Source organism: Callorhinus ursinus, unplaced genomic scaffold (genome assembly GCF_003265705.2).
Source record: "Callorhinus ursinus isolate GAN/ISIS: 27379988/994484 unplaced genomic scaffold, GSC_fseal_2.0 scaffold68, whole genome shotgun sequence".
NCBI classification, from domain to species: Eukaryota; Metazoa; Chordata; class Mammalia; order Carnivora; family Otariidae; genus Callorhinus; species Callorhinus ursinus.
Window position 1 is genome coordinate 5848653 of NW_027397130.1, and position 24420 is coordinate 5873072.

At 60.4% G+C, this 24420-nt stretch overlaps 3 protein-coding genes across 12 annotated transcripts in view; 1 reads left to right on the plus strand and 2 right to left on the minus strand.

Annotated features, from left to right (window-relative positions):
- LLGL2 (LLGL scribble cell polarity complex component 2) overlaps positions 1-799 on the minus strand; it is a 32670-nt gene extending 31871 nt beyond the window's left edge. For 4 of the 5 annotated variants that reach the window (XM_025859964.2, XM_073885967.1, XM_025859963.2 and 1 more), the window contains exon 1: positions 680-793. The gene's annotated coding sequence lies outside the window, so the exon portion shown is untranslated. Of the gene's footprint in view, positions 1-679 lie in introns of all 5 variants that reach the window. The other variant, XM_073885968.1, reaches the window with a different exon arrangement.
- Positions 800-1969: 1170 nt separating this feature from the next.
- Positions 1970-9465, minus strand: TSEN54 (tRNA splicing endonuclease subunit 54). 4 transcript variants are annotated; one of them, XM_025859974.2, is made up of 11 exons: positions 9292-9458; positions 9002-9166; positions 8836-8899; positions 8669-8752; positions 8234-8332; positions 7172-7216; positions 5288-5403; positions 4429-5072; positions 3448-3508; positions 2982-3098; positions 1970-2469 (listed from the first exon to the last, which is right to left on the minus strand). In XM_025859974.2, exons 1-11 carry the CDS (start codon positions 9345-9347, stop codon positions 2319-2321), a joined length of 1602 nt encoding a protein of 533 aa, XP_025715759.1. In that variant the 5' UTR covers positions 9348-9458; the 3' UTR covers positions 1970-2318. The 4 variants fall into 4 exon arrangements, 3 of the variants coding, with proteins under 3 accessions (XP_025715759.1, XP_025715760.1, XP_025715761.1); XM_025859975.2 differs by having other exon boundaries at positions 5288-5389; positions 7172-7224; positions 9292-9456; XM_025859976.2 differs by lacking the exon at positions 5288-5403 and having other exon boundaries at positions 7172-7224.
- A 942-nt stretch (positions 9466-10407) lies between these two features.
- CASKIN2 (CASK interacting protein 2) lies at positions 10408-24411 on the plus strand. 3 transcript variants are annotated; one of them, XM_025859753.2, is made up of 20 exons: positions 10408-10596; positions 11773-12275; positions 16607-16658; positions 17190-17287; positions 17702-17847; positions 17954-18049; positions 18138-18268; positions 18453-18561; positions 18912-19020; positions 19256-19350; positions 19795-20056; positions 20176-20297; positions 20397-20457; positions 20536-20627; positions 20801-20911; positions 20990-21091; positions 21204-21342; positions 21507-22991; positions 23081-23303; positions 23710-24411. In XM_025859753.2, exons 2-20 carry the CDS (start codon positions 12182-12184, stop codon positions 23798-23800), a joined length of 3618 nt encoding a protein of 1205 aa, XP_025715538.1. In that variant the 5' UTR covers positions 10408-10596; positions 11773-12181; the 3' UTR covers positions 23801-24411. The 3 variants fall into 3 exon arrangements, with proteins under 3 accessions (XP_025715538.1, XP_073742184.1, XP_073742185.1); XM_073886083.1 differs by having other exon boundaries at positions 20179-20297; XM_073886084.1 differs by lacking the exons at positions 10408-10596; positions 11773-12275; positions 16607-16658; positions 17190-17287 and having other exon boundaries at positions 17733-17847; positions 17958-18049.
- The last annotated feature ends 9 nt before the right edge of the window (positions 24412-24420 follow it).

A 24420-nucleotide genomic window follows, 5' to 3' on the forward strand; every position in this document is an offset into this window, starting at 1 on the left:
TTTGGCAAGACGGTATTTTTCACTCCTCACCAAGTCCTAACGTATCACAGCACAACTCCACCCCTGTCGCCGTGGAAAACATACTGGATCTCCATACCTTCCTTTAAGGTGTCCAAGGCCGCCAGAGGCGGAGAAAGACCCAGAGACCGAAGCCCCTCCCGCGGGCTTCCTGCGTCCGGGGATTAGGAGGCACAAAGGGCCGGCAGAGAGTGGGCCCAGATGGCAGGGGCAGGGACTAAGCCGGCGAGGTAACGAGCTGCGGCCGCTGCTCGCAGAGAGCGGACTACCTGAGACGCGCGTCCCCAGCCTCTCGGGCCAGGGGCCTTCCACGTGGGGCCCAGGGACCCGGGATCCCACCCTCGCTCGCGGTGACCTCCTGCACTCATCCGGGCCGGGCACTTGTTTCTCTGTTTCCCAGAACCAACACTATTAGGCAAACCCAAAGCTCAAATTCAGTAAACGCGGACGGATCAGGCAGAGAAAAGTTCCCAGCCGCAATTCCTACAGGTGTCCTTCGCCCAGACAAACGGAGCCACGGGATCCAGGGCGAGGCGCGCGGATCCGCGCACAGCTCTCCCGGGGAAAGCCGGGGTCCCGGCCCTCCCCCGCCTTCCCGCCCCGAGTGGAGGGCGCCCCGAGGGGGCGGACCCGGCTGGGTGTTTCCGGGCCCGCGCCTCACCTGGAGCCCCAGGCCGGCCCCCGCCCGAGGCCTCGGCGTCCCACGGAACCGGCCGCCGGCTCCGCTCACTCCACCGCCGGCCCACGGGCTGCTGGGCGGCAGTCTCCTTCCTGCTCACCTCCGGCGCGGCGAGCAGGGGGCGGAGCCGCTGCTATTTACATAAAGGGCGAGCCGGGCGGTCTCGCAGAGCCGAGAGCGCCGGACCCCATTGGCCCCGCCCCCGAGACTGGCCCCGCCCCTCCAGGGCTCTGAGCCGACGGGGCGGGAGCGCAGCGAGGACGCCCTCGGGGGGCGGGCGGCGGCCGCTCTCGGGCCAATCCTCGGCCCCCGGGAGCGCGGGGGCGGGACCGCGTCCGGCGTGAATATGCACGAGGCACTGCGGGCCCGCCCCCGGCCTCACCTGCGCGCACCTGGACTCAGGCCGACACGCCGCGCCCAGTGTCCTGCCGCGTCCGGGAGGAAATAGTCCCTGGGACGCACGGCATCCTGGGCCGCCTCCCAGGCCAGACCGCCGAGGGTAGCCGTCCCTCCCCCACGGCGGCCCCGAGCGGCTGAGGGAGGGACGTAGCCGAGCCTGCTCTTCCCGAGGACGCCCAACCCAATCAGAGCGGGTGACCCGCGGCAACTGGGCCCGGTTTCGGGACCCAAGAACGAGGTGGCTTGGGGACGGGGGCGTCGCCGCGAGGTGCCTCCCGTCGGAGCGGGCTCCAAGCCTGGACCCCGGTCCTCCGAGTCGCTGCGGAGGCAGGAAGGCCCCCAAGGCCCCGAAGGACAGCAACATTGACCAGAGTTTTTAGCACAACTGGGGAGAGAGTTGGAGCGACGAGAGGCGGGAGCGGAAGGGGCGCGGAAGCCAGGGATGCGAATGGCGCGCTCCACAGCACGACCCGAAGCCACTGGGGTTCGAGCCGCGCCGACGTGGCGCCTCTCTGCCGCCCTTCTATCCCGAAGCGGCTGCGTTCAAGGAAAGCCCGATGGAGCGCCAGCCTCCCTCCGCGGACTACCATTCAGAAAGCCAAGCTGATTAGGTCTGTGACTTCCCGTCCCCTGAGCGCAGGCCCTGAGAAAGGTGCGGGGTCGCGTTCTTGCCCTCCCGGGGAGACTTCTCTTTGCTCCCGCGCCAGAAAAAGCAGCGTTGTCTGCAGGCCGGCAGAACAGGGGTGAGGGCCTGGGGGCCAGGTCCACGGACATCGAGACTTGGGGCCGGGGGGGGGGGGGGCGTAAGGAAGAGAAAGGAGGGCTTGAGGCTCAGGCTCGGGACTTGTCTACTATCTCCAGCCACAGCAGAAAAGCGATCTATTTTTTAATGGCTTTGGCTTTATCGTACGAAGCAGGCACCCTCTCGTTTAAAGGCACAGAGTCCTCTCCTGCCCCACCCCGCTGGGTCTCTGAAATCTAGTCCTGAGTTCCAAGGGGATCACTGCACGACAGCAATCTCAGGCCTGGGACTATGGAAGCCAGGTAGCGGGGGGGCATGGCTTCGTTCTCCTGCAAGCATCAGACACCCAGGGCCAAGGCCCAGACTAGTCCCTGAAGCTACAGGTCAGGGTCTGGGTATAGGAGGCAGCTGAGATGGTCCCTGAGAGTAGACAGTCCAGGTCCCCCAGAGCAGGTCCCATGCCCTGCCAGAGCAGGGTGATTAGTGTTCCAGATCCCTGGGCAGCGTGAAGTCCCTGAAGCTGTAGAAGGAGATGTCTCCATGATCCACCAGGGCAAAGATCAGAGGAACATCCCCACTCTGGTAGGATAACCGCTTGAGGGTACAGAGGTCTGGAACTGGTTCATCAAATCTGCAGGGATAAAGTTAGACTGAGACGTGGACATAGGCCACCCATAAGCTCTGAGCCCCCAGCCCTCTCAGGCTACCAGAAAGGGAAATCGTAAGACAGTTGAGGGTGCAAGAAGTCTGGCCTCTGGACGCTCCTATCTGCAAACTGCGTGGCTCTGGTAAGTTCTCCAAGAGTAACCCAGAGCCTTGGTTGGGTACAGGGGCTAGGAAGAGTGAGTTTCTCACCACTTTTAGCCTGTGAATCCCTCTGATTCACATCCCTTCTGCTGGGTGAGCCCTGCAGTAAATTGGCACAGGAGAGACTACCAAAGATGCCAGGAACGAGGGCTCAGGACTTGGGAAGCTCTGGTTCCTATAGTTCTGACTGGCTGTGTGGCCCTGAGTCAGTCACAGCTCTCTGGACCTCTGATTCCTCTCAGATTGGCAAACTGGCCAGGGGCACAGAGGGGAGGTCCACTTGGTTTACAAGAGAAATGGCAGCAGCCTGGGGGTAAGTGCTCACTGGTCTCATACCCACTAATGCACATCCGGGCGTAGGGCTTGCCAGGGTTATTCTTTCGGAATGTGGCCACGGCATCAGCCTGGTAAATGTCAAAGCTGATCTCCAAACCCCCAGACTTCTCCAGCAGCCTGAGGACAGAGTGAGAAACCTTAAGAAACAGGGACTGCCCTCCTCCTCCTTTCCATGCCATGCTTTCCCTCCCGCAAATCCAAAGCAGCCTCATCCAGGGGAAATGAGGTCCTGCTGTGAGGTGCCACTTGGGCAGGGGAAGGTTCAGATGCCTATCTCAGAACCCTCGGGCTAAATCCACCTCTTCCCTTTCACCCCTCCCTCTACCCTAGACACAAACGAATATCAGCCAGGCCAAGGGGGCCCTGGAATGATCCCCCAGCTCATGTCCAACTGAGTCAAGTCCCAGCTGCCAACTCCTGCTGGCAGCCAGGGTACTCTGGAGACAGGCACTACCTGGAGACTCACCGGGCACCTCCATCAGCAAGGTATGTGGTCTGCAGCACAGAGATATGCTGAAGGGCTGTGGCTGCAAGGACAGTGAAAATAAGGTATTGGGAGGGAAGTCACCATCTACAGACTCCTCTGAAGTTTCTGATTCTGCCATCTAGTTTAGTGTTGCCAGACTTAACAGATTAAAAAAAAATAAAATTGTCGGCATGTCCCATGCAATATTTGGAATATACTTATACTAAAAAAAAAAAAAATTAGCTGGGCGCCTGGGTGGCTCAGTTGGTTAGGTGACTGCCTTCGGCTTGGGTCATGATCCCAGGGTCCTGGGATCGAGTCCCACATCGGGCTCCCTGCTCGGCGGGAAGCCTGCTTCTCCCTCTCCCACTCCCCCTGCTTGTGTTCCTGCTCTTGCTATGTCTCTCTCTGTCAAAGAAATAAATAAAATCTTTAAAAAAAAAAATTAGCTGATTATCTGAACTTCAAACTGAACTCGTCTGGCAACCCTAGTCTAGTTACTTAGAATCTCCCACGTTCTCCTAAGGACTGTAAAGAATTCTGAATCTCTTAATACTGTTCTTGCCCTGTTGGTTCTCTATTCCTAAACATGCAGGGCATACACAGTAAGCCTTCCTTTTATTTGGCCACAATGGTGCCTCCTTGCTCCCCTCACAGAGTTGGGAGAACAGGGATCACAGCTAGTTGGTGGCAGAGCCATCCACATGCATCTTGTTTATTATCTTAAGGATATAGTTGTAGTTTCATTCCCCCTTGCCTCTTCCCGGACACAGACTTGCCGTTTCCAAACCTTCCCACATGGGTCCCTTTGCTGCTTTCCAGGAGAACAGACTGTCCTTGTGGGTTCCACTCCACGGGACAGCTCTCTCCATCCCATCTTTCTTAAGCCTCAATTAGCCATGGCCAATCCATGTCCCTTTCAAGGTCTTATGATGACTCAGCTGCCGGGGCCTGTGGGGCTTTGGCAGAGTGAGGGGCTACCTGGGGAGTCTGCCTGGCCAGGACTCAGCAAGGGTCTGACAGGCTGGTCCCACAGGTGCGGGGGGCGGCTCTGGCTCTTCTGCAGGTGCCTCCTCTGCAGCAGCTCCTTGTACTCCTGCCAGCTGGAGCAGCACCGCACCTCGGGATCCGAGTTTACATCCTCCCGGAAGCGCTGGGCTTCTGCTCGTTGCTCCCGTTCCCGCCTGGAAAGCTTCTCCTTCCTTTGGTTCAGCTTCTGGCACCAGGATTCAGCATCTGTCTCCCGCCCAGCGACATTGGCCGGGAGCAGCTCTGGGGCTGGGGCAAGCAGAAGGGTGTGGCGGCTATCTGAAGCCATGTTGGGGAAGGAGATCTGTTCAAAGTTCCAGCGTGGCTTACAAACCCCCTTGACCCCGTTCTCTACTTTGCCACTCTCCTGGCTGCACCCCACCCCCTTGTCAGCCAGGTCAGGCCAGGGCTCCAGGGATCCCAGAAGCTGAGATGGGCCCACTGGGCCCTTTACAGGGCTTGACTCCTGAGGTTTCTCCTCTACGCATCGGCTGTCCTCGTTGCAAGGAGGTGGGCTGGAGGTTGTCAGGCTCTCAGGTGTCTCATTCACCCCCTGTGGGGGATTCTCCAGGGCCTTGGCCTTCTTATTAATGGACCTGAGGGACGTGGGGAGGAAATTCAGCACGCCTGCTCCTGATATCTGAGATGCACACGTCCCACACATATCCTACTGCCTCCAGGATCCTACAAGGGAGCCACCCAAGCCCAGCTCTTAAGCCAATGCATTCTCCAAGGTCCCCCAAATGAGCACTCCCTTTACAGCTCTGCTCCCCAGAACTCCCTGGGGAGGTGGCCATGTGGGGAGCATTACCGAGAGCTGGAGCTCCTCCTCTTCCTCTTGCCATTCTGATCCTCTAAGCACTGGGCACTGCCATCCAAGTTCAGCTGTCTCTCATAAGGGGACAGGATGGAGCTGTAGGGTGAGAACTGGGTGGGCAACAGATCCACTTCCTCAGCCTGGAGTTCCCAGTGGAATTTGTGAGGAACTAGTCCAGAAGACAAGTCAGTGGGCCAGGGTCAAAGCCAAACCCAAAGGCTAAGTCCCTGGGCAGACCTGCAAGCAGGGTAAATGGGGACAACCACAAGGGCCTGCCCATGTGTCTTTGCCCAGGCCTCTGGGTCTCACCAATGGCCCCTTTGAACAGAGACTTACTGGAACCGGGGCTCCTGCAGAGCCAGCAATAAATGATTAATCACTAGTGAGAAAAATCAAGAGACCAGAAAACTTGGAAAATACAGAAAAATAAAAATACGCATAAACATCTTTGGTTCTTATAAACACACATCCTGTCTCCATATGTTTTTTTTTTTCTATCAGAAATTACATTGTACTGGGTGCCTGAGTGGCTCAGTCAGTTAAGCATCTGCCTTCAGTTCAGGTCGTCATCTTGGGGTCCTGAGATCAAGCCCCACATCTGAAGTCCCTGCTCAGCAGGGAGTCTGCTTCTCCCTCTCTCTCTCTGCACCCCCACCCCCGGCTCCTGTACTTGCCCACTCTCTCTCTCTCAAATAAAATCTTTAAAAAAAAAACCTTATACTAACATACCACTGTTTAATCTCTTACTCTCAATAACAAACTATGGACATAGCCCCTTCTGACTATAGCATTCTTCCCTACCATAATTTTCTTATGGTGCTAAGGCTACACCGTCCAGATGGTACCCACTAGACACAAAGGATAATTTAGGTTAAATTTAAATCCATTAAAATTACATGTGCTGCCGAAGCAAGCACTAAATCCATTAAAATTAAACAAAAATTCAGTCCCACAGTTGTACAAGCCACATATATTGGACAGCAGAGATCTGGAAAGCTTTTGTCACTGCAGAAAGTTCTACAGGACAGCTTCTCTAAGGGACAAACTCAATTTTGTGTCACCATGCCTTGAACTCACAGGATGTTTCCAAGTCCACCAATTTTGCAAAGTGATAATGTTTTGGGTAAGCTGCCCACTAAATGCAAGTTCTGTGGGGGCAATGATTTTGCTGAAATTCCTCAGCAACGAGCACAGGGCCTGGCACCCAGTAAGGAATCAAAATATTGTCGAATGAATGAACATTCTCACAGGTGAACTTACACACACACCTGTGCCTATTTCCTTGGGGTATATTCCAGTTTTAGGAACTAAATGGCATACCTGTTCTAGAGCTTTCGTGACATACTGTGAAACAGTAAAGAGTATACCAGTTTCCATCCTTGGGCCCATGCGATGGTCTCTGTGGCTCTTAGCAATGCCAGGCTACTAAGGTGATCATGTTTAGAGGCCCCAGAAGGAAAGAACATATGACATAGCCAAAGGAATGTGAGACCCTACTCAACTGTTAATTCCTCACTTGGCCCTTCATTCATGTATGCACTAGATAAATCTGCTTACACACCCAATGAGGCACTGTTTTGGTATTCCAGCCAAATGCCAGTGCACTGTTGCGAGCTGTAAGTGCTCAAATGTTATCTGCGGAGTGAACAGGCTGAAGATGGGGCTCAATCTGACAACCCAGGATAAGCTGAAATGACCCAGACTTGTCCCAGTGTGCCTCTCAATAGAGCACTTCCAACAGAGGCCCCCAGCCCATGTCCAGGGAGCTGCAGCTCCAGCCAAGGATTCCAGGTCAAGAGAGGCCATTTTCCACTTTGGGGCTACTCTACCAGGTCCCAGGACTGGAACAAACAGGAGGGAAATGGGATCGGGATTTACCTTGGTTGGAATCGTCGAACCACGTAGCCCAGTCTCTTCAGGTGGCTGAATGCCTCAAAGAGAAAAAATAAAGATCAGAGGTCCACTTTTGAAAACACCAAATAGTTCCTCCAAACAGGAGCCACTCCCCATGCCCCCTCCTCTGCTCCTCCTGCACACCCCAAACCCAGACCCTGGGATTGGTTGGACCATACTCCATTATAAACACCCTCCCCAAACTAAGGTCTCAGTCTCTGAATTCCTGTCTCTTGCTTACCTTACTCTAGGCACAAATGACATTTAGCAACTTCTTGATTTAAATGCAAAATCCCAAAAAAGCTGACAGCTGATGAATCAGGAAAAGAACTACATGCTAGAATGTTATGATACCAAAGCTGTCCGGAGCGAAGCTCCTGACCACAGTGTGAACAAGGAAGTGGCAAAAGGTGGTAGACAGCACACCCCCATCCTGCCACTCCACCCTACACCTCCACAGATGGGGATAGGGTAGGACTGGTCTTTGGTAAAGATCCTAGTGTTCTAATATCCATATCAGAGAGATATACGCAGGAATGACCCCACCCTGCTTGATCTCTCAGCAGCCTTCAACATAGCCAATCATTTTTTCCTTCTTTTGGCTTCTGTGATACCACCTCTCCTGGTTTTTCTCCTACGTTGTCAGACACTCCTCGGTCTGTTTCTGGTTCCTCATCGTCCCCCTGACCTCCTCACACTGGAATGCTCCAGGTCTCAGACCCAGCCCTCTATTCTGGCCACATTCCCATATAGCCCTGTGGTTTTAAATACCATCCACGCGTTCATGATGTCCACATTTATGTCTCTAGCCTTGTGCCCCTCCCCTGCTTTGTCTTCTTCCCAGGCCTCAGTTCTGTGAAGTCAGTCATTCAGTGACTTGTTCAGTTCCTCCCAAATGCCACCACTAGGATGCAGGCACCACGAGGGAAGAGCCCTTGGCTGTCTTGTAGTCCCAGCACATAGCTCTGTGTCTAGCACCTCATGGGTACTTATAAATCCTGACTCAGTGGATGGGTGGTCCCTCCCCTGGGAGAGGGTGGCAGATACCTGGTACTGCAGAAAAGTCATAGTGTCCTCAGTCAGCAGTAGCTGGTAGGCCTCCTGAATAGACAGTGGCAGATCTTGGTGGAAAAGCTGGATGGAGCCCTGGAAATGGGGCCAACAGCTCAGCTTGTGGACCCTTCTGCAGTGGCTCAACCAATGGGGCAACATCCAGGCGGTGATACATGGGCGCCCTTCCCTCCCCCTCTCCCCCGCCCCCAGCGTCACAGCAAGAATGTGGCCAACCAGGAAAGGAGGACACCACCACTAATTTAGAGGGGAATCCCCACTCTCTGCATGGTATTCTTGTCTCCGGTTCTAGAATTAGGGTTACAAGCTTCTTGAATCCTCAGTTGTGCAGATACTTTTACTCTTAATAAAAACATGTCCTTTCAGTTCCTTGCTCCCAACCCTTCCTCACCCTCCGGGGGACCCACTCACACACTCCAGCAGATATAAGGCCTCTTCGGGGTGAAGTCGCTGCCGGCCCTGCTCTGAGAAGCCCATGGTCTGCCAGAATTTACCCTGTGTAGAACCCGGAGCAAATGTCACAAAGGAGCCGGGAAGGCAGAGAAGGCGGATCCCTCTCCCCGAGCCCCGCCTCTCACCGCGGGAGACTTCAGTTCCACGAAGCCCTCTTCTGGCCTCCACTCGGCAGCCACCAAACTGCCCCTGCCGAAGAGTGGGGAGGGGGTCCGTCTGAGTCCCCCAGTGAAGTCGACGGGGTCCGGCCGTCCCGCCTGCCCCGGCCCCGCCCCGGCCCGCCCCCCTCACAGGCGCTCCACGCGCTCCTCCGCCAGCAGCTGCCAGAGCTCCTCGCGGCACACGCGCAGCCGCTCGGCCTGGGCCGCCGAGCCGTCGGGGAGGAAGTCCTTGGGCCCATGCGAGCGCTGAGGCAGCTTCTGGGACCGCGAGCGGGCAGCGAAGAGCTCCCGGGCACTGGAGAAGGAAGAGACGCGGGCTCAGCGCGGCGCACTCGGAGCCGCGCGGCCGCGTCCGGGATTCCCGTCCCCTTCCCCCGCGCCCTCTCCGCGTGCCCGGCGCCTCCGCGAGCCGGACCGCACCAGAGCACGCGCCCGGCGGGAACCTCCACAGCAGCAGGGTCGAGCTCAGGCTCCATCGGGCCGCCGTCTGCGGCTGCGCGCGCACCGCCCCCGACCCGCCCACCGCCGGAACTCCGCGCGGCCCTAAAGCCCTCAGATCCGCCCTCCGCTCCACCAGCCTCCCGCTCGACCAACCGGCTTTCCACCTTCCTGGCTGTCCTAGAGCCTGCCAACAGACTTATGCCTCGATTCCGGGGGCAGAGATTGCAGGTTTCTGGATTTATAGGAGCTCCCGTCTCCTCCCCAGCCCTCCCCTGGGCTCCTCTCTAGTAAAAATTGAGGAACACGGCGTCTGAGAGTGTAGGATGGACAGTCAAATGCGTGACCCTCCCCTCCGCAGCCCTGGGCCGCTTAGTCTCCACCACTTAGTCTGGACAAAGAAGAAAGAGGGAGGGTTTAGAGAAGGGAGAGTAGTAGGTTCCCACACTCCAGCCTCGCAGACTGGCCACCGGGGGCTGTCAGATGCGGTCTGGGTAGGTTCGGAGTTCCTTCTGGGTCCTCCGTTGGGTCCCTTCCGAGGGGCTCGGAAGACGGGTTTCGAGGGGTGGGGGCGGGAGGAGCTGTCCGGCACACGATGGTGCTGAAGCGCCACTCCAGCCTGTCATTAGCACCCCCTCGAGGCTGGGGTCCCCGCCGCTGCCACCGTGGGCCTCTCCGACATGGTCCGCTAGGTGGCACCATTGCTCCAACCAGCGGCTGTGAGTCGGTGACTCTGGTCGCGGGCGGAGGTCAACGTGGGAATCCCTGGAGGGGCGAGGGGCGAAAAGGCAGGGGGGCTTCCCAAGTGGGGTCCCCAGGTCTCGGTTTCCAGACCCCTTCACATCACGTCTTCTCTCCCACTCAGTCATAAACGGGGCATCTCGCCGTTGGGTTTGAACTCTAGAACCCCAGGTCGCGGCGGCTCCGCAACCGGGTTGCAGGGCGCGCACTCTGGCCCCTACCGCGCCGCTTCACCTGGGCGCATGCGCTGACCCGGCCAGCGTGCCCGGTCCGGACGAAAGCGGTGGGGGCGGGGTCTGGTACGGATGGGGGCGGGGCCGCAGGCGCTGACTGACATTCCGACTGCGCGGCCGGTACGGTCCCTCCGCTCCCGATCCGGCGGGAGGGAGGGGGGAGGGGCGGGATTTCCTGCGGGAGGCGCCGAGCCGGTCTTGGAAAAGGAGGAGAAGGAGGAGAAAGGGGCTAAGGGGGTCAGTTGGAGCCACCGTCCAGAGTGCCAGGGACCGAGCAGGGCCAGCCAGACCCCTGGCGGGGCAGCTGGGAGAGGTGAGACTGCGGGGCCTGCGCGGGGGGTTAGCACCTTTGAGGGCGGGCACAAACTAACTTTTCTTTCGGGATCGGCGGGCGCCTTCGTCTCTCTGCTCCTTCCGTCTTCCTCGCGCCTCTGTTCCGTCCTCCCGCATCAGTCCCTCCGGCGCTTGGCTCTCCCGGTCGCTCCCGCCGCTTTGTTCCCCGGGTCGGCCTGGGTTGGGCTGGGTTGGGGGATTGCGCGGCGCTGGACGGGCATTCCGGGGGGCGGGGGAGCCAGCCCGACCCCAAGCATTACCAGGGGCGTCCTCCTCCTGTGTCGGCTGCGGGCAAGAGCAGGAGTGCCCTCTGGGTTGGGCTTGGGACGTTCTAGGAGTAAGGAGACCCCAGCTAGGGCCCCAGGCCTGCACGGGTCTCATGCCACAGGGCTTGGGCAACAAATTCCTGGCCACTGCGAACTGACGTAAGCTTTTCTGCAGCGAAGTCGGGGCCCGGGCCTCGGGTTCAGGCTTGGGGGGGCCAGGCAGCCCCATCTGCCAGCGTGCCCCAGCTCTTGTCTCTGTTCTCTGCCCAGCTGCTTCCCCATCCCGCACAAGGGGTGAGGATGGGTCAGCAACAGGTGCCGTAAAGCCTCCCTGTCCAGCAGTCAGACCCCCGCCAGAAATGGGGAGCTATAAGCTCCCCACTCCACCCTCTGAATTTGTAAAGAGCCTGGGGCTAGGGCATCTAGCTATTACAGTAAAGCTTAGATTGGGAGGAGTCTAGGGGCAGGCACCTTCCACAGGGAGTGACCCTTGCCTGTCTGCCTGGGCCTGGCCCTTCCAGGCCCCACCTCCTGGCCCACCAGTTGTCTGTGGGTGTCAGAGCCGCAGGCTGTGGAGAACAGGCTGCGGGCCCAGCCTGCCCCAGTGTGTCGTGCTGCCAGGGCCCCTCCTGCCCCAGGTTGAGGTGCTGCCAGGTGCCCTGGGGCCTCAGTGACTCAGCCCAGAAAGTCACTGCCTCCCCCCAAATACTCCTCTCATGCCTGGCAGCTGTCTTCCTGCTCTGAGTGGCTTGGCCCTTCCTTGACTCAGAAGGGCAGCTAGGGTGGTTTCGGGGCTCCCTGGAAGCCCTGTCCTACCCTTCTGAGCCCTGCTTCTGGGACCCTTGCTGGCCTGGCCCCGCCTTCAGCAGAAGCACTGCACCTTTTTCCAGACCCCTGAGACGTGTCCACTGCTGCTTCCTGAGGCCGGAGGGAATGCTGACTGCGCTCTGGGTGGGCACTGGTGCTCCTGAGCCACGCTGGGAAGATTGGCGTGCCCAGTCCCAGCCCATCCCTGGGCCGTCCGACGCGGCAAGCAGATATCTGTCCAGGTTTCCACGCGGCCTCCACCCCCCCAGAGATCGGTGTTCCTGCTTGTGGTGGCTGCTCATGAAACACTTTGAGGGAGTACCCGTCAGTGCCTAACAAGAAGCCCACTGCTTGGGACACCAGACACGCTCCCCCAGGACGCCTGGCCCTCCAAAGGGCCAAGGCATGGCACCCTGACGCCTTGGCTTAGACCTAAAGTTTTCCTGCCTCTGCCCTGGACTCCTGATCCCAGAGCCCAGCCCAGGGACCGGAATGGGTCGTGAACAGGACCTGATCCTTGCCGTCAAGAACGGAGATGTGACTGGTGTGCAGAAACTGGTGGCCAAGGTCAAGGCCGCAAAGACAAGTGAGTGCTTTGGTGGGGTGACTGTCTAGCTGAGACCCTGCCCTGAGTGCTCAGGCTACAGAGAGAGGCTTGGGGGTCACTGTGATCTGGGGACTTGGGGTGGGAGGACTGTCCTGTAAGGAATGCCTCTGTGGGAGAGCCACAGAGGAAGTTGGGTCACCCCTTGCTGTGTATCCTTAGGCAAATCACTTAGCCTCTCTGGGCCTCGGTTTCCTCACCTGTAAAATGAATGGGTTGAAATACATTCATTCGAGTTTTTTTTGAGTGCCTACTGTGTGCCAGGCTTTGTTCCAGGCACCAGGCCATTATGCGGCAGCAGTGAATAAAACAGACCGAAATTCCTGCTCTCGTGGAGTTGCCTTTAGCAGGTGGTTTTTCTGATGTATTCTCTGGAGGCAGGAAATTTCTGGCGGTGGGGTTGGGAAAGACTGAATAGCTAGAGTTTCAACCCCATCCCCCAATTCAACAACAGCAAATCTGCATTTATGGCAGCTTAATGGGGATACCCATAAGATAACTTTTATTTTTTTTAAAGATTTTATTTATTTATTTGACAGAGACACAGCTAGAGAGGGTACACAAGCGGGGCGGGGGGTGTGTGGGGGGCGAGGGAGAAGCAGGCTTCCCACTGAGCAGGGAGCCCGATGTGGGGCTCTATCCCGGGACCCTGGGATCGTGACCTCAGCTGAAGGCAGATGCTTAACTGACTGAGCCACCCAGGTGCCCCCATAAGATAGCTTAAAAAAAAAAAAAAAAAGAGCTCTGCTGCTTAAAGCAAAGTTCATCACTGTCTCAGCGTTGCTAAAGCCCCTTCCCCTTGACTTACCTACCTGTGTCCCCTGGGGGTGTGTGGCCAAAGCTAACTTCCTAGAGGTTTCTCCAAAGTCCAGGTCTCCAGTCTTGACAGGGTTGTGGGGGCTCCATGCATGGGTAGCCACACCTGAACCCCGTCTCTTGGGTACCTCTGTGGTGAGATCCCCCCGACCTCTGGGCTTCAAGGCGAGTTCTCTGAGCTGTCCCAGAAGGACACTGTACTTGTCCCCTGAGTTTCTAGACAAGCAGGGGCAGGAGGTAGCTCCTGCCACCAGACTGGGGCTGGGGGAGGGAGGGTTCCCTCAGAGTGCTGGAGCTCTAGCCTCAAGACACACCTTGGCCCTGTGCACAGGAAGGGGCCCCCAGACTACATGAAGACATTTAATTATCCTCACCCACACCTGGGAGTTTGGGGTCCCAGAAGGACGGATTTGAAGGACCTGGGAATTGTGTACATGTGTGTGCACCCACTTGCACACTGGGGCAGGAGATCCAGGGTATGGGGAGATGGAGCTTGGCTGGGGGGAGGGGGGGGGACAGGTGGTGTGGTCTCTGTGCCCTGGGGAAGTGGATACTGGGTGAGCACAATGGAAGGAAGGTGCCAAAGAGGTCCTGGGAGGGCCCTGGAGGCCCAAGAGTGGGAGCCACTCCCCCTCCTCCCCTCACCTCTGTGTTGTTTTTGGCGACCTGCCCAGTAGGGCCTTGGTTGAGCTGCTGCTGGCCTCACAGCTCTGGGGCCTCAAAATGAGGCCCTCAGGAGGGCTAGCGAGTGGGATCTGGAGGCTGGTGGCGGGAACCTCACAGCCAGGCTCCTAGGCTCTGGAAGGTGCCCTGTGCCCCAGGGGAAATGCCTGTGGGGGAAGAGATCCCTTCCCTCAACCCCAAAGAGGACTTGTACATGGTGTGGGCATGGGCACAGAGTGACAGGGTCCTGGGACTCCTTATGAAGCCCCGGCACGGAGCCTCCCCTCCCAGTCCTCTGAGAAGCTGGGAAGGCTGGTGTAAAATGGAGATCACAAGGTGATGTTTGCAGATCCTATGGTTGATGAAATTTTCTAAGCCCTCGATTCCCTGTGAGATGGGTATTTCAGTATCTACTTTACAGATAATTGACACTCAGAGAGGATTAGCGAGTTGCCCAAGGTCACACAGCCATTATTTGGTGGATCAGAATCAAGTTCCTGTCCTCTCCCCTCTGCTCCTGCACATGGCTGCCCATCAGAATTACCTAGCGATTGTTCTGAAAATGCAGATTCCCTGTTCTCCTTCAGAATTAGAATCGTCACAGAGATCTTGAGACCCTGTGAGTCAGAAAGTTCTCCAGGTGACTCTAAAGCAGGGCTCAGAAGGGAAGCTGGGAACGCCTGCTCCATATCACAGAAGGGCAAAGGAAACTGATGGAAGGGGAGGTGTCAGGGGCTCCCCTTTTTCCTTCTGGTTGGCCAGAGGGAGATGCTCCCTCAGCCCCCTCCATTTGCTCTCTGGTTACTGGGGGGTCGGCATTCCCTGCCCACCCCGGGCCTCTTGAGGGAGCAGGCGGCTGGGAAGAGAAGGGCGCCGTTACCCTGGCCTTGCTGCTGCCGTCCCTCCCTCCCCAGCTCCCTTTTCTGAGCTGTCTCCTTCTCTGGCCAGAGGAAATGGAGTGGGCTGAGGGCGGCCCAGTGAGCTCACATCCTCTGCCTGAGCCTCAACCAGGAGCGACCCTTCCACCCCCAGAGCCAGGCCGGGAAGAAGGCTGCGCTGCAGGGGAAGTGGCTAGGGCCACTGCCAGGAGCCAGGAGCCTCCGCCTTCCAGCCAAGGTCCCTAGCCCGGGCACCGGGAGCCTCTCTCCCCCACCGCCTTTCCGGCCATTGTTCTGGAAAGAACAGAGCCACCCAGCCCGGCCCTGCCCCTGTTCCTGTCTGTCCCTCCGGTCGCATTGTGCTGTCACTCCCCGGAGGGACTGCGTCTCACCGCTGAGCTGCCCCATCCCGGGCTGGCCAGGCCTGGCGGCAGGCGGAGGGACTTTCTCCTTCCTGCCGACCTCGCCGTCCTCCGTGAGGCTCACGGAGGTACCATGGCTGCCCAAGGTCGCGCAGCCAGTACGGGGGAGAATTTGACCCACACACTTCCCGCTCCTAAAAGCCCTCTCCTTCCTGTTGCCCTGACTGGCTGTGTGTGACAAGGACTTTCCGAGGGGGCGAGAGGAAGGCTGGGAGGCCTCTGCTCCTTGCCGGCGGCCCGCACCTCCTCACTCCTCCCATCACTGCCCAGCTCTGTATTTACCTTTCCTGCAGCGTATAGTGTAATTCGGCTCAGTCCTAAAGGTAGCTGTCCCCTCTCTCCCCATCCCATGCGCCTCACTCCCAAGCTGATCCCTCCCTGTTGGAATGAGGCCCTGTCTTGCTGGGGTGTTCAGGGGCCCACCAGGGCCTGGAGGGCAGGCCTGGACCAGCGTGCTTGGCACCCTGCCCAGCCTGGGTTGAGCCAGGCCTCCTCCTTCCCAGCAGGGGTGGGTTCCAGCAGGAGGCAGGGGCCTGCCTGTGACAGACATTCCTTTTCCTCTCCCAACACTCATCAAGGACCACCCCCTCCCGTGCCCTGGCCGGACCACACCTGCCTGAATCCTGTCCACCTCCCTGACAGGGGAATGGACCAGCATCCTGCCCGGGTCCCTGGCTCCTCTGGCCGCCACCCAGCAGAGAGCCCTCTGCCCGGGGCGTGGACATCTCTGTTGGGAGCCTGTGGGTGCAGAATCAGCAGTTACTCCCCTGACAGGAGTTGCCCGGGGGGGGGGGGACGGGCGGGGACTGTACCGGTTTGGCTGGGGGACAGCACGTGGACAGTAATGGCTAACGTGTAAGGAGCGCCGAAGGGCAATGGCCCCCATCTGCGGTGGGCCGACAAGGGTCAGGCATTATCCTCACAAGCCTGGTGAGTAGGTTCTGTGATTGGCCCATCTTACAGATGAGGACACTAAGCCTGACAGGCTAAGTGACTTGCTCAGGATCACACACCCCGGTGCAGGTCTATCCGATGCCACCTTCTTCACTGTTCACTCAGGGATGTCCCCGAGCTTGAGTCCAGCCCTGGCATCTGCCCTGCTACCCTCCAGCATCTAGTGCCCCTCTCCTCTCTCTTGCAGCCCCCTCGGCCCAATGGGACAATGAGACTCTCCTTGGCCTGCTCAGGCAGGAATGCTAACCATGCGCTCGTGGGCCTGTCCAGTGAGGGCACGGCATGCCAGTTCCCCCCTTTCCCACCCCCTTTGGCTCTATAAACAAGCTGGGCTGGGGGCGCGGGGAAGCCAGGCTCCTGCTGCGGCAGCTCCCTGCACTGGGCGCTCTGGAGCTGATGGGCCAGTGGGCTCGCTGGGGAGCCATAGGGACACAGCCAAAGGGCCATGGGGCAGGTGCTTTCTTGCACACCAAGAGGTCAGCGGGATTGGGGAGCAGCATGGGGAGGGAGAACTGGTTAGGATGCAGGTAAGGGCAGATCATTCTAGAGTGTCCTGATGCCCTCTGCTCTGATCCCCCAGAGCTCCTCGGCTCCACGAAGAGACTCAATGTCAACTACCAGGATGCTGATGGGTGAGTGTGAGCCTGCATCCCTCGCGAGAGCTGTGGGGTGGGGGAGGGTTAAGGGGAAAGATCTGGGCCCTAGAGTCCCTTCCCCTCTTAAACTTGGCCCTTGAATTGTGTTCGCTGAAGCTCTTGTCTGTGCACACCCTCCTGCCTGTGGAGCTATCCTCGAGTGAGGGGAGGGAGTCCCGGTGCCTCTCGGAGGGGCCTCCTGGGTCAGATTCCTGCTAGGCCCCCTTTTCTCCCCAGAGGGCAGGAGCCTTCGGGCTCCTGCTCCCACGGCTCCCTCCCCTGGGCTGGCTGGGGAGCGGGGGGAGGCCAGACAAACAGGCCTCTCAGCCCAGACACTGAGCCCTTTCATGCTGTAGGCCGGCAGCTCTGCGCTCCCACGGCAGGGCTGGCAGGGTGGGGGAGCGAGGGCACAGTGGGCAAGGAACTCAGCCCTGCCAGCCTCCGGGTTGAGTCTGGTGTGGAAGACTAGGATTTGGGGGGTGGGGGACAGCTCAGTTGACACCCCTCCCTTGTGTTCCACCACACCAGATTCTCTGCTCTCCATCATGCCGCCTTGGGGGGCAGCCTGGAGCTCATAGCCTTGCTGCTGGAGGCCCAGGCCACTGTTGACATCAAGGACAGCAATGGTGAGACCCCAGTGTGTCCCCCTCGCCACCCCCTGTGGTCCAAGTTTGCTCCTGCCGCATCCCAGCAATGCTAGTACACGTTGGCATAGTTTCTCTGGCTTGCAAACGCCTTACCTTTTTCATCTTCATGGCCTTCTGGGGGTGGTGGGTGGTTCTAATACCCCGTTATCCAGAGAAGGAAGCTCAGCTTACCTTCCTGTCCCGAGGTCCCACCAGGTCACCCGTGGTGCGCCAGGTGGGATTCCAACTTCAGCCCCATACAGCCGGACGTTTCCCTGACCGAACCAGCATCCCTTGCCTTGGGTCTGTCTCCGCCTCCAGCTGGGGGGGGGGGGCTCCGGACTCTGCTCAGTTCCCTCCCCGGACCCCACAGCATCCCAGGACCTCCTCAGACACCCCTGCCCCCCCCTGCAGGCATGCGCCCGCTGCACTACGCAGCCTGGCAGGGCCGGCTGGAGCCCGTGAGGTTGCTGCTGCGTGCTTCTGCGGCCGTCAACGCCGCCTCGCTGGATGGACAGATCCCGCTGCATCTTGCTGCCCAGTACGGGCACTATGAAGTGGTACGTGAGCCTGCCTGCCCGCGAGGGGTGCTGGAGCGGGGCGGGGGTGGGGGGAGCGGGGGGGACTGGCCGGGCCAGAGCCCTCACTCAGCTTCCTCCACCCCAGTCAGAAATGCTCCTCCAGCACCAGTCCAATCCCTGCCTAGTCAACAAGGCGAAGAAGACGCCCCTGGATCTGGCCTGCGAGTTTGGGCGGCTCAAGGTGAGGCCTGCGGCTCCTGGGGTATTAGGCCCTGGGCGGCTGTCGGGGTTCTCAGGAGGAAGCCCTACCTGGGTGCTGCTTGCCACAGGTGGCCCAGCTGCTGCTGAACAGTCACTTGTGTGTGGCGCTGCTGGAGGGTGAGGCCAAGGACCCCTGTGACCCCAACTACACCACGCCCCTGCACTTGGCTGCCAAGAATGGCCACAGAGAGGTCATCAGGTACCCACTGCCCCCCCCCCACTTCCTCATCCCCTTCCGCGGGATGGGTGATGGCTCCTCGGTGCCCTGCCCTGCGGGCCTCTTCACCCTGGTTCTGGGTCGCTCTCCCAGCCCCTCGGCAATCTGCTTCCTGTCCTGCTCCCTACCACCCCTGTGACCTGCCCACCCCCCCCCACGTCCACAGGCAGCTCCTTAGAGCTGGGATCGAGATCAACCGCCAGACCAAGACCGGCACGGCGCTCCATGAGGCTGCGCTGTATGGCAAGACGGAGGTGGTGCGGCTGCTCCTGGAGGTGGGTGTGGGCGCCCGGTCACCCCGTACACGGGTGTGGAGCCCCCGCTGGGTTCCGTGTCTGAGACCAGCTGGGGAAGCACGGGAGGGGGGTCTCCACCAACAACGTGGCGTTTGGGTGGGCCGCGGCCTTGTGGCTGGAGAGCAGACAGACCCGGTTCAAGGCCCGGTTCTGCCTTATACTAGCTCAATGACCTTGAGCTCATCCTCGATCCTATCTCTGAACTTCCATTTCTTCATCTGTAAAATCTGAAAATAGTAGGTACTGTTTACCTCCTGGGTAGTGGTGAGGCTTGGGGGAAATGGCAAGCAAAGCACTTCGTGCCTGCTCACACCGCACTGTGCACCCAGGGCGGGGTGGATGTGAACATCCGGAACACGTATAACCAGACAGCGCTGGACATCGTGAATCAGTTCACCACCTCCCAGGCCAGCCGAGAAATCAAGCAGCTCCTGCGGGGTGAGTGTGTGTGAGAGAAGACCCGGCCCAGGCTGGGAGTCCAGAGCCACTCCAGTGAGGACTGGGAAGTGAAGCAGGAACAGTGTCCCAGGAGCACGATGTCACACCGCCAAACCCAGGGATGGTCAGGGGACTGCTGCAGCGGGAACCTGGGGGAGGGTTGTGAAGGGGACAGGTCGGGCGGGAAGATGCCCTAAGGACCCTCAGATGATGCCTGCCCTGCCTCTTCTCTCAGAGGCCTCGGGGATCCTGAAAGTCCGAGCACTCAAGGATTTCTGGAACCTCCACGATCCCACTGCTCTCAACATCCGGGCAGGGGATGTCATCACGGTGAGGACCCGGTGCGGGCGTTCCTTTGCTAGCACCAGCGATTGCTGTCACTTAGACGGGCGCCTGCTGTGGATCAGGCTCAGTGCTAAGGTCTTTCTGTGCACTGTCTCATTGAATTCCTTCCCATCCAGGTAAGGTGGGTGCTATTTAACGGTTTCCTTTCTGGAGAGGACAAAGTTGAGTCTTAGAGAAATTAAAGTGGTTTGCCCGAGACCCCATAGCAAGCAGCAGCGTTGGGATTTGAACCCAGACTGACTCCGGGACTCTTGACACAGAGGATTGGGCTGGATGCTGGCAGGAAGTGCAGAGCTGTGGGTGCATTCGGCCATCAGCTTCTTGTGGGGAGAGGAGGAGCCGGCCTGTGGCTGTAGGGCTGGCTGCCTGCCCTTGTTTGGTGCAGGAAGTGATCACTGTCATCGGCCTCCAACGCCCCATCTGCCACAGGTGCTGGAGCAGCATCCCGACGGCCGCTGGAAGGGCCACATCCACGAGAGCCAGAGGGGCACGGACCGTGTGGGCTACTTCCCCCCAGGCATCGTGGAGGTGGTCAGCAAGCGGGTGGGCGTCCTTGCGCCTCGCCTCCCATCGGCCCCCACCCCCTTGCGCCCAGGCTTCTCCCGGACACCACAGCCCCCTGCTGAGGACCCCCTACACCCTTTGACCTGTGGCCAGCTCCCTCGGGTGGGCCTCAGCCCAGACAGCCCAGGTGCATCCTCCCAGAGGGCGGTGCTGGGCACCAGGGTGGGCGTCTGACCTCCGCAAGCTGCCAGTCAGCTGTTGGCAGGGCCAGCTGGGGCTCTAACCCCTTTGCCTGTGTCCCTGCAGCAGGTGACAGGAATAGTGTGGGCAGCGAGGGCAGCGTGGGCAGCATCCGCAGTGCCGGCAGCGGGCAGAGTTCCGAGGGCACCAACGGCCATGGCACTGGCCTTCTTATCGAGAATGCTCAGGTAGGAGGGAGGAGGAGAGAGGGGCGCTGGGACCAGGACAGGGCCCTCCATCCTGCTGTCAGCTCCCCACATGCTGAGTAGCCCCTTCCCTGTCTCTAGCCACTGCCTTCCCCCGGAGAGGACCAGGCGCTGCCAGGACTGCACCCCCCATCCCTGGCAGGTAGGAAGGGTGAATGGTACCTGGGTGGGCACCCCTCCAGCGTGGTCGCTCCTGATTCTACCTCTCTCCCTCCTGAAGACAACCTGAGCCACCGCCCTCTGGTCAACTACCGCTCTGGGGAACAGCTCTTCACGCAGGACGTGAGGCCTGAGCAGCTGCTGGAGGGGAAGGTGTGACCCCCCCCCCGCCCCACTGGGAAGCAGGCTATGGGCCCCAGGGGTGCGGTGGTATGAGATGGGCCCCTGCTCAGGCCAGGCACCTAGGGGAGGCTGGGGCAGATACGGCCTCGGCTCCTCCTCAGTAGGCATCGCTGTTAACGTCAGCCCCTGCCCCCGTACCGCAGGATGCTCAGGCCATTCACAACTGGCTGAGTGAGTTCCAGCTGGAAGGCTACACTGCCCACTTTCTGCAGGCCGGCTACGACGTGCCAACCATCAGCCGTATGACTCCCGAGGTAGGGGCCACGGCCGGAGGGCAGCGGAGGGCCTGGTGGGCACCAGAGGGGGCCTGATGGCGCGAGTCTGTGTGGCAGGACCTGACGGCCATCGGCGTGACCAAGCCTGGGCACAGGAAGAAGATTGCCTCAGAGATTGCTCAGCTCAGCATCGCCGAGTGGCTGCCCAACTACATCCCGGTAAGCAGGTGGCCGGCACCGGCTACCCCCCTCAGCTGTGGCTGTGTGGGCCCTTCCTGGCTGGGGCACTGAGGCCGGCCCAGGAGCCAGTTCCCATGGGCTGCTTTTGCAGGCGGACCTGCGTGAGTGGCTGTGTGCGCTGGGCCTGCCGCAGTACCACAAGCAGCTGGTGAGCAGCGGCTACGACTCCATGGGGCTGGTGGCTGACCTCACCTGGGAGGAGCTGCAGGAGATCGGGGTCAACAAGCTCGGTGAGGACTGCCCTGGGGCCTCCTGGCCGGGCCCCCACATGCCTCCAAGGGGCTCTAAAACGTTTCAGGGTTCAAGCCCAGGGGGGAGAATAGGGTTCAGGAGGGACTGGGGTGGGCCTTTGCAGCCCCAGCTGACCCTGTGGGCTCTACCCATCCCGTCTCAGGTCATCAGAAGAAGCTTATGCTGGGAGTGAAGCGGCTGGCCGAGCTCCGGCGGGGCCTACTGCAGGGAGAGGCCCCAGTGGAAGGCGGCCGCCGGCTAGTCAGAGGCCCGGAGCTGATGGCTATCGAGGGGCTGGAGAATGGGGATGGTCCGGCTGCAGCAGGCCCACGCCTCCTCACCTTTCAGGGCAGCGAGCTAAGCCCAGAGCTACAGGCAGCCATGGCGGGGGGCGGCCCTGAGCCCCTCCCCCTGCCCCCTGCCCGCTCCCCCAGCCAGGAGAGCATTGGAGCACGCTCACGAGGGTCAGGTCATTCACAGGAACAGCCTGCCCCCCAGCCCAGTGGTGGAGACCCCAGCACCCCACAGGAGAGGAACCTTCCAGAGGGCACAGAGCGACCCCCTAAGCTTTGTTCCCCACTTCCTGGACAAGGGCCCCCCCCTTATGTGTTTATGTATCCCCAGGGCTCACCCTCCAGCCCAGCCCCAGGGCCACCACCTGGCGCACCTCGTGCCTTCTCCTACTTGGCTGGTCCCCCTGCCACTCCTCCGGACCCGCCTCGGCCCAAGCGCCGGTCCCACAGCCTGAGCCGTCCCGGCCCTGCTGAGGGGGAAGCAGAGGGGGAGGCTGAAGGGCCGGTGGGCAGTGCCTTGGGCAGCTATGCCACCCTCACCCGGCGACCGGGACGCAGTGCCCTAGTACGGACCAGCCCTAGCCCGACCCCAGCTCGAGGGGCTCCCCGGAGCCAGTCCTTTGCCCTTCGTGCCCGACGCAAAGGCCCACCACCCCCACCCCCTAAACGCCTCAGCTCCGTCTCTGGCCCCACCACGGAGCCTCCTCCTGTAGATGGAAGCCCGGGGCCTAAGGAGGGGGCCTCTGTGCCCCGAAGGCGAACACTGAGTGAACCAACGGGCCCCTCGGAGCCCTCCGGCCCACCTGCCCCGGCTGGCCCCGCGTCGGACACAGAGGAGGAGGAACCAGGGCCAGAGGGGACACCCCCATCTCGGGGCAGCTCAGGAGAGGGGCTCCCATTTGCGGAGGAGGGGAACCTGACCATCAAACAGCGGCCGAAGCCAGCGGGCCCCCCACTCCGGGAGGCGCCTGTGCCCGCTGGCCTGGATTTCAACCTCACCGAGTCAGACACTGTCAAGCGGAGGCCCAAATGCCGGGAGAGAGAGCCGCTGCAGACGGCACTTCTGGCCTTCGGAGTGGCCAGTGCTGTGCCCAGCCCCTCCGCCCCCCTGCCCTCGCAGACCCCCAGCGAGCCCTCCTCCTCAGCTGCTCCCAGCCCTCCCCGGCCTGACCCTAGCAGCCTTCCAACTCAGGGAGCTCCGGCCCCTCTTTCTCCCAGCCCCCCAGCCCAGCCCCCTGCGCCCCCCACGCTCCCCGGCCCTGGGCCTGCTCTGGAAAACAGTGCAGGCAGTCGGCGGCCTGGGGAGATGGAGCCCCCTGCTTCCCCTGCTGCCCTCATCAAGGTGCCGGGCGCAGGTACGAGGCAGGGCCCGTGGGAGGGGGCGTCATCTGCAAGGGTTGCATCCAGCCTGTCGGAGTCACAGCCATCCTTTTTGCCTCTGCAGGAACGGCCCCCAAGCCTGTGTCTGTGGCCTGCACCCAGCTGGCATTTTCTGGCCCTAAGCTGGCTCCCCGGCTCGGCCCCCGCCCCGTGCCTCCTCCGAGGCCAGAGAGCACTGGGGCCGTGGGCTCTGGCCGGGCCCAGCAGAGGCTGGAACAGACCAGCTCATCCCTGGCAGCTGCGTTAAGGGCCGCAGAGAAGAGCATTGGCACTGAGGAGCGAGAGGGGTGAGGGGTGCTGGGTGCTGGGCCGGTGGGCGGGTGGGGAGGGAGAGGGCTGCAGTGGAGGAACAGCTCCTTCTAACTCCTCTTCCCCAGGGTCCTGGGCATGTTGGCGGGGGCGGGGGAGGGGGGCAGACAGATCCTTAGGTTGGGGTGACCCTCGTTGGAATGGGAGGAGCCCAGGCTCTGAAGTCACCCAGATCTGACCGGTGGGGAATCCTGGTAGCTGCCACTTAGAGGCATGTGAGCTTGAGCACATCACTTCCTCCTGAGCCCTAGTGCTCTCACGTAAGGGAGGCCATGAGAAGTTAAGATGCATAAGAGTGCTGGGCACCGGCCAGGCATTCAGGCACAGCCCCTGGCCCACCCATGGCCCACTTTCCTATCTGACCCAGTCCTTGCCCCGCTGCAGCCCTCCTGGCACCTCCACCAAGCACATTCTGGATGACATCAGCACCATGTTTGACGCCCTGGCTGACCAGCTGGATGCCATGCTGGACTGAGAGCCTCTGGTGGCCTTCAGCAGCGCCCATCATGACCTACAGCGTCTGCAGCCTTTGCCCCTGTGCAGAAGCACACCTGCCCAAGCGCGGGCCGTCCTGCCACTCCAGGCCAGCGGCTGTCGGCGCTGCAGTGCTGGGGGGCCGTCTCCACTGGAGGCTGAGGGGACTTGTCAGAAGCCGACATCTCAGCAGAGCCCCCTCCCGGTGTGTAACCTGACCAGACAGCCCTGCCCCGTGGACAGGGACCCTGGCAAGAGCTCCCTCCCTGGGGAGAAAGAGGCGGCTTCTGGGGTGCTCCCTCTGCCCTCCCCCACCTCCAGGGGCTCCAGTCCCTGTGCTAAGGACCTCTTGACACCTGCCCTGCTGTCCGGGCAGGTGGAGGCTGGAGAAGGCTGTGTGTCTGACCAGGTCCGCACAGGTGTACATAGGACATGTAACTAAGCGGCCAGGGGCTTGCTCTCAGCGGTGGCCGAGCCCTGGCCCGCCCCTGCTCGCCCCGGCCCGCCCCTGCTCACCCCGGCCCGCCCCTGCTCGCCCCTGCTCCTGCCCTCAAGTGTGGCAAAACTGGCAGGAGTAGGGCGAGTGGGAGCAACAGATCCCCAAAGTCCAAACTTTTTCAA

Coding starts and splice junctions, on each gene's coding strand:
- TSEN54 (XM_025859974.2), bottom strand. CDS start 9,347: ATGGAGCCTGAGCTCGACCCTGCTGCTGTGGAGGTTCCCGCCGGGCGC. Junction 9,167..9,291: donor CCCGCCGGGCGCGTGCTCTG/GTGCGGTCCGGC, acceptor TTCCTTCTCCAG/TGCCCGGGAGCTCTTCGCTG. Junction 5,073..5,287: donor AGGAGGAGCTCCAGCTCTCG/GTAATGCTCCCC, acceptor CACGTCCCTCAG/GTCCATTAATAAGAAGGCCA.
- CASKIN2 (XM_025859753.2), top strand. CDS start 12,182: ATGGGTCGTGAACAGGACCTGATCCTTGCCGTCAAGAACGGAGATGTG. Junction 12,276..16,606: donor GGTCAAGGCCGCAAAGACAA/GTGAGTGCTTTG, acceptor CTGATCCCCCAG/AGCTCCTCGGCTCCACGAAG. Junction 20,458..20,535: donor GCACCCCCCATCCCTGGCAG/GTAGGAAGGGTG, acceptor TCCCTCCTGAAG/ACAACCTGAGCCACCGCCCT.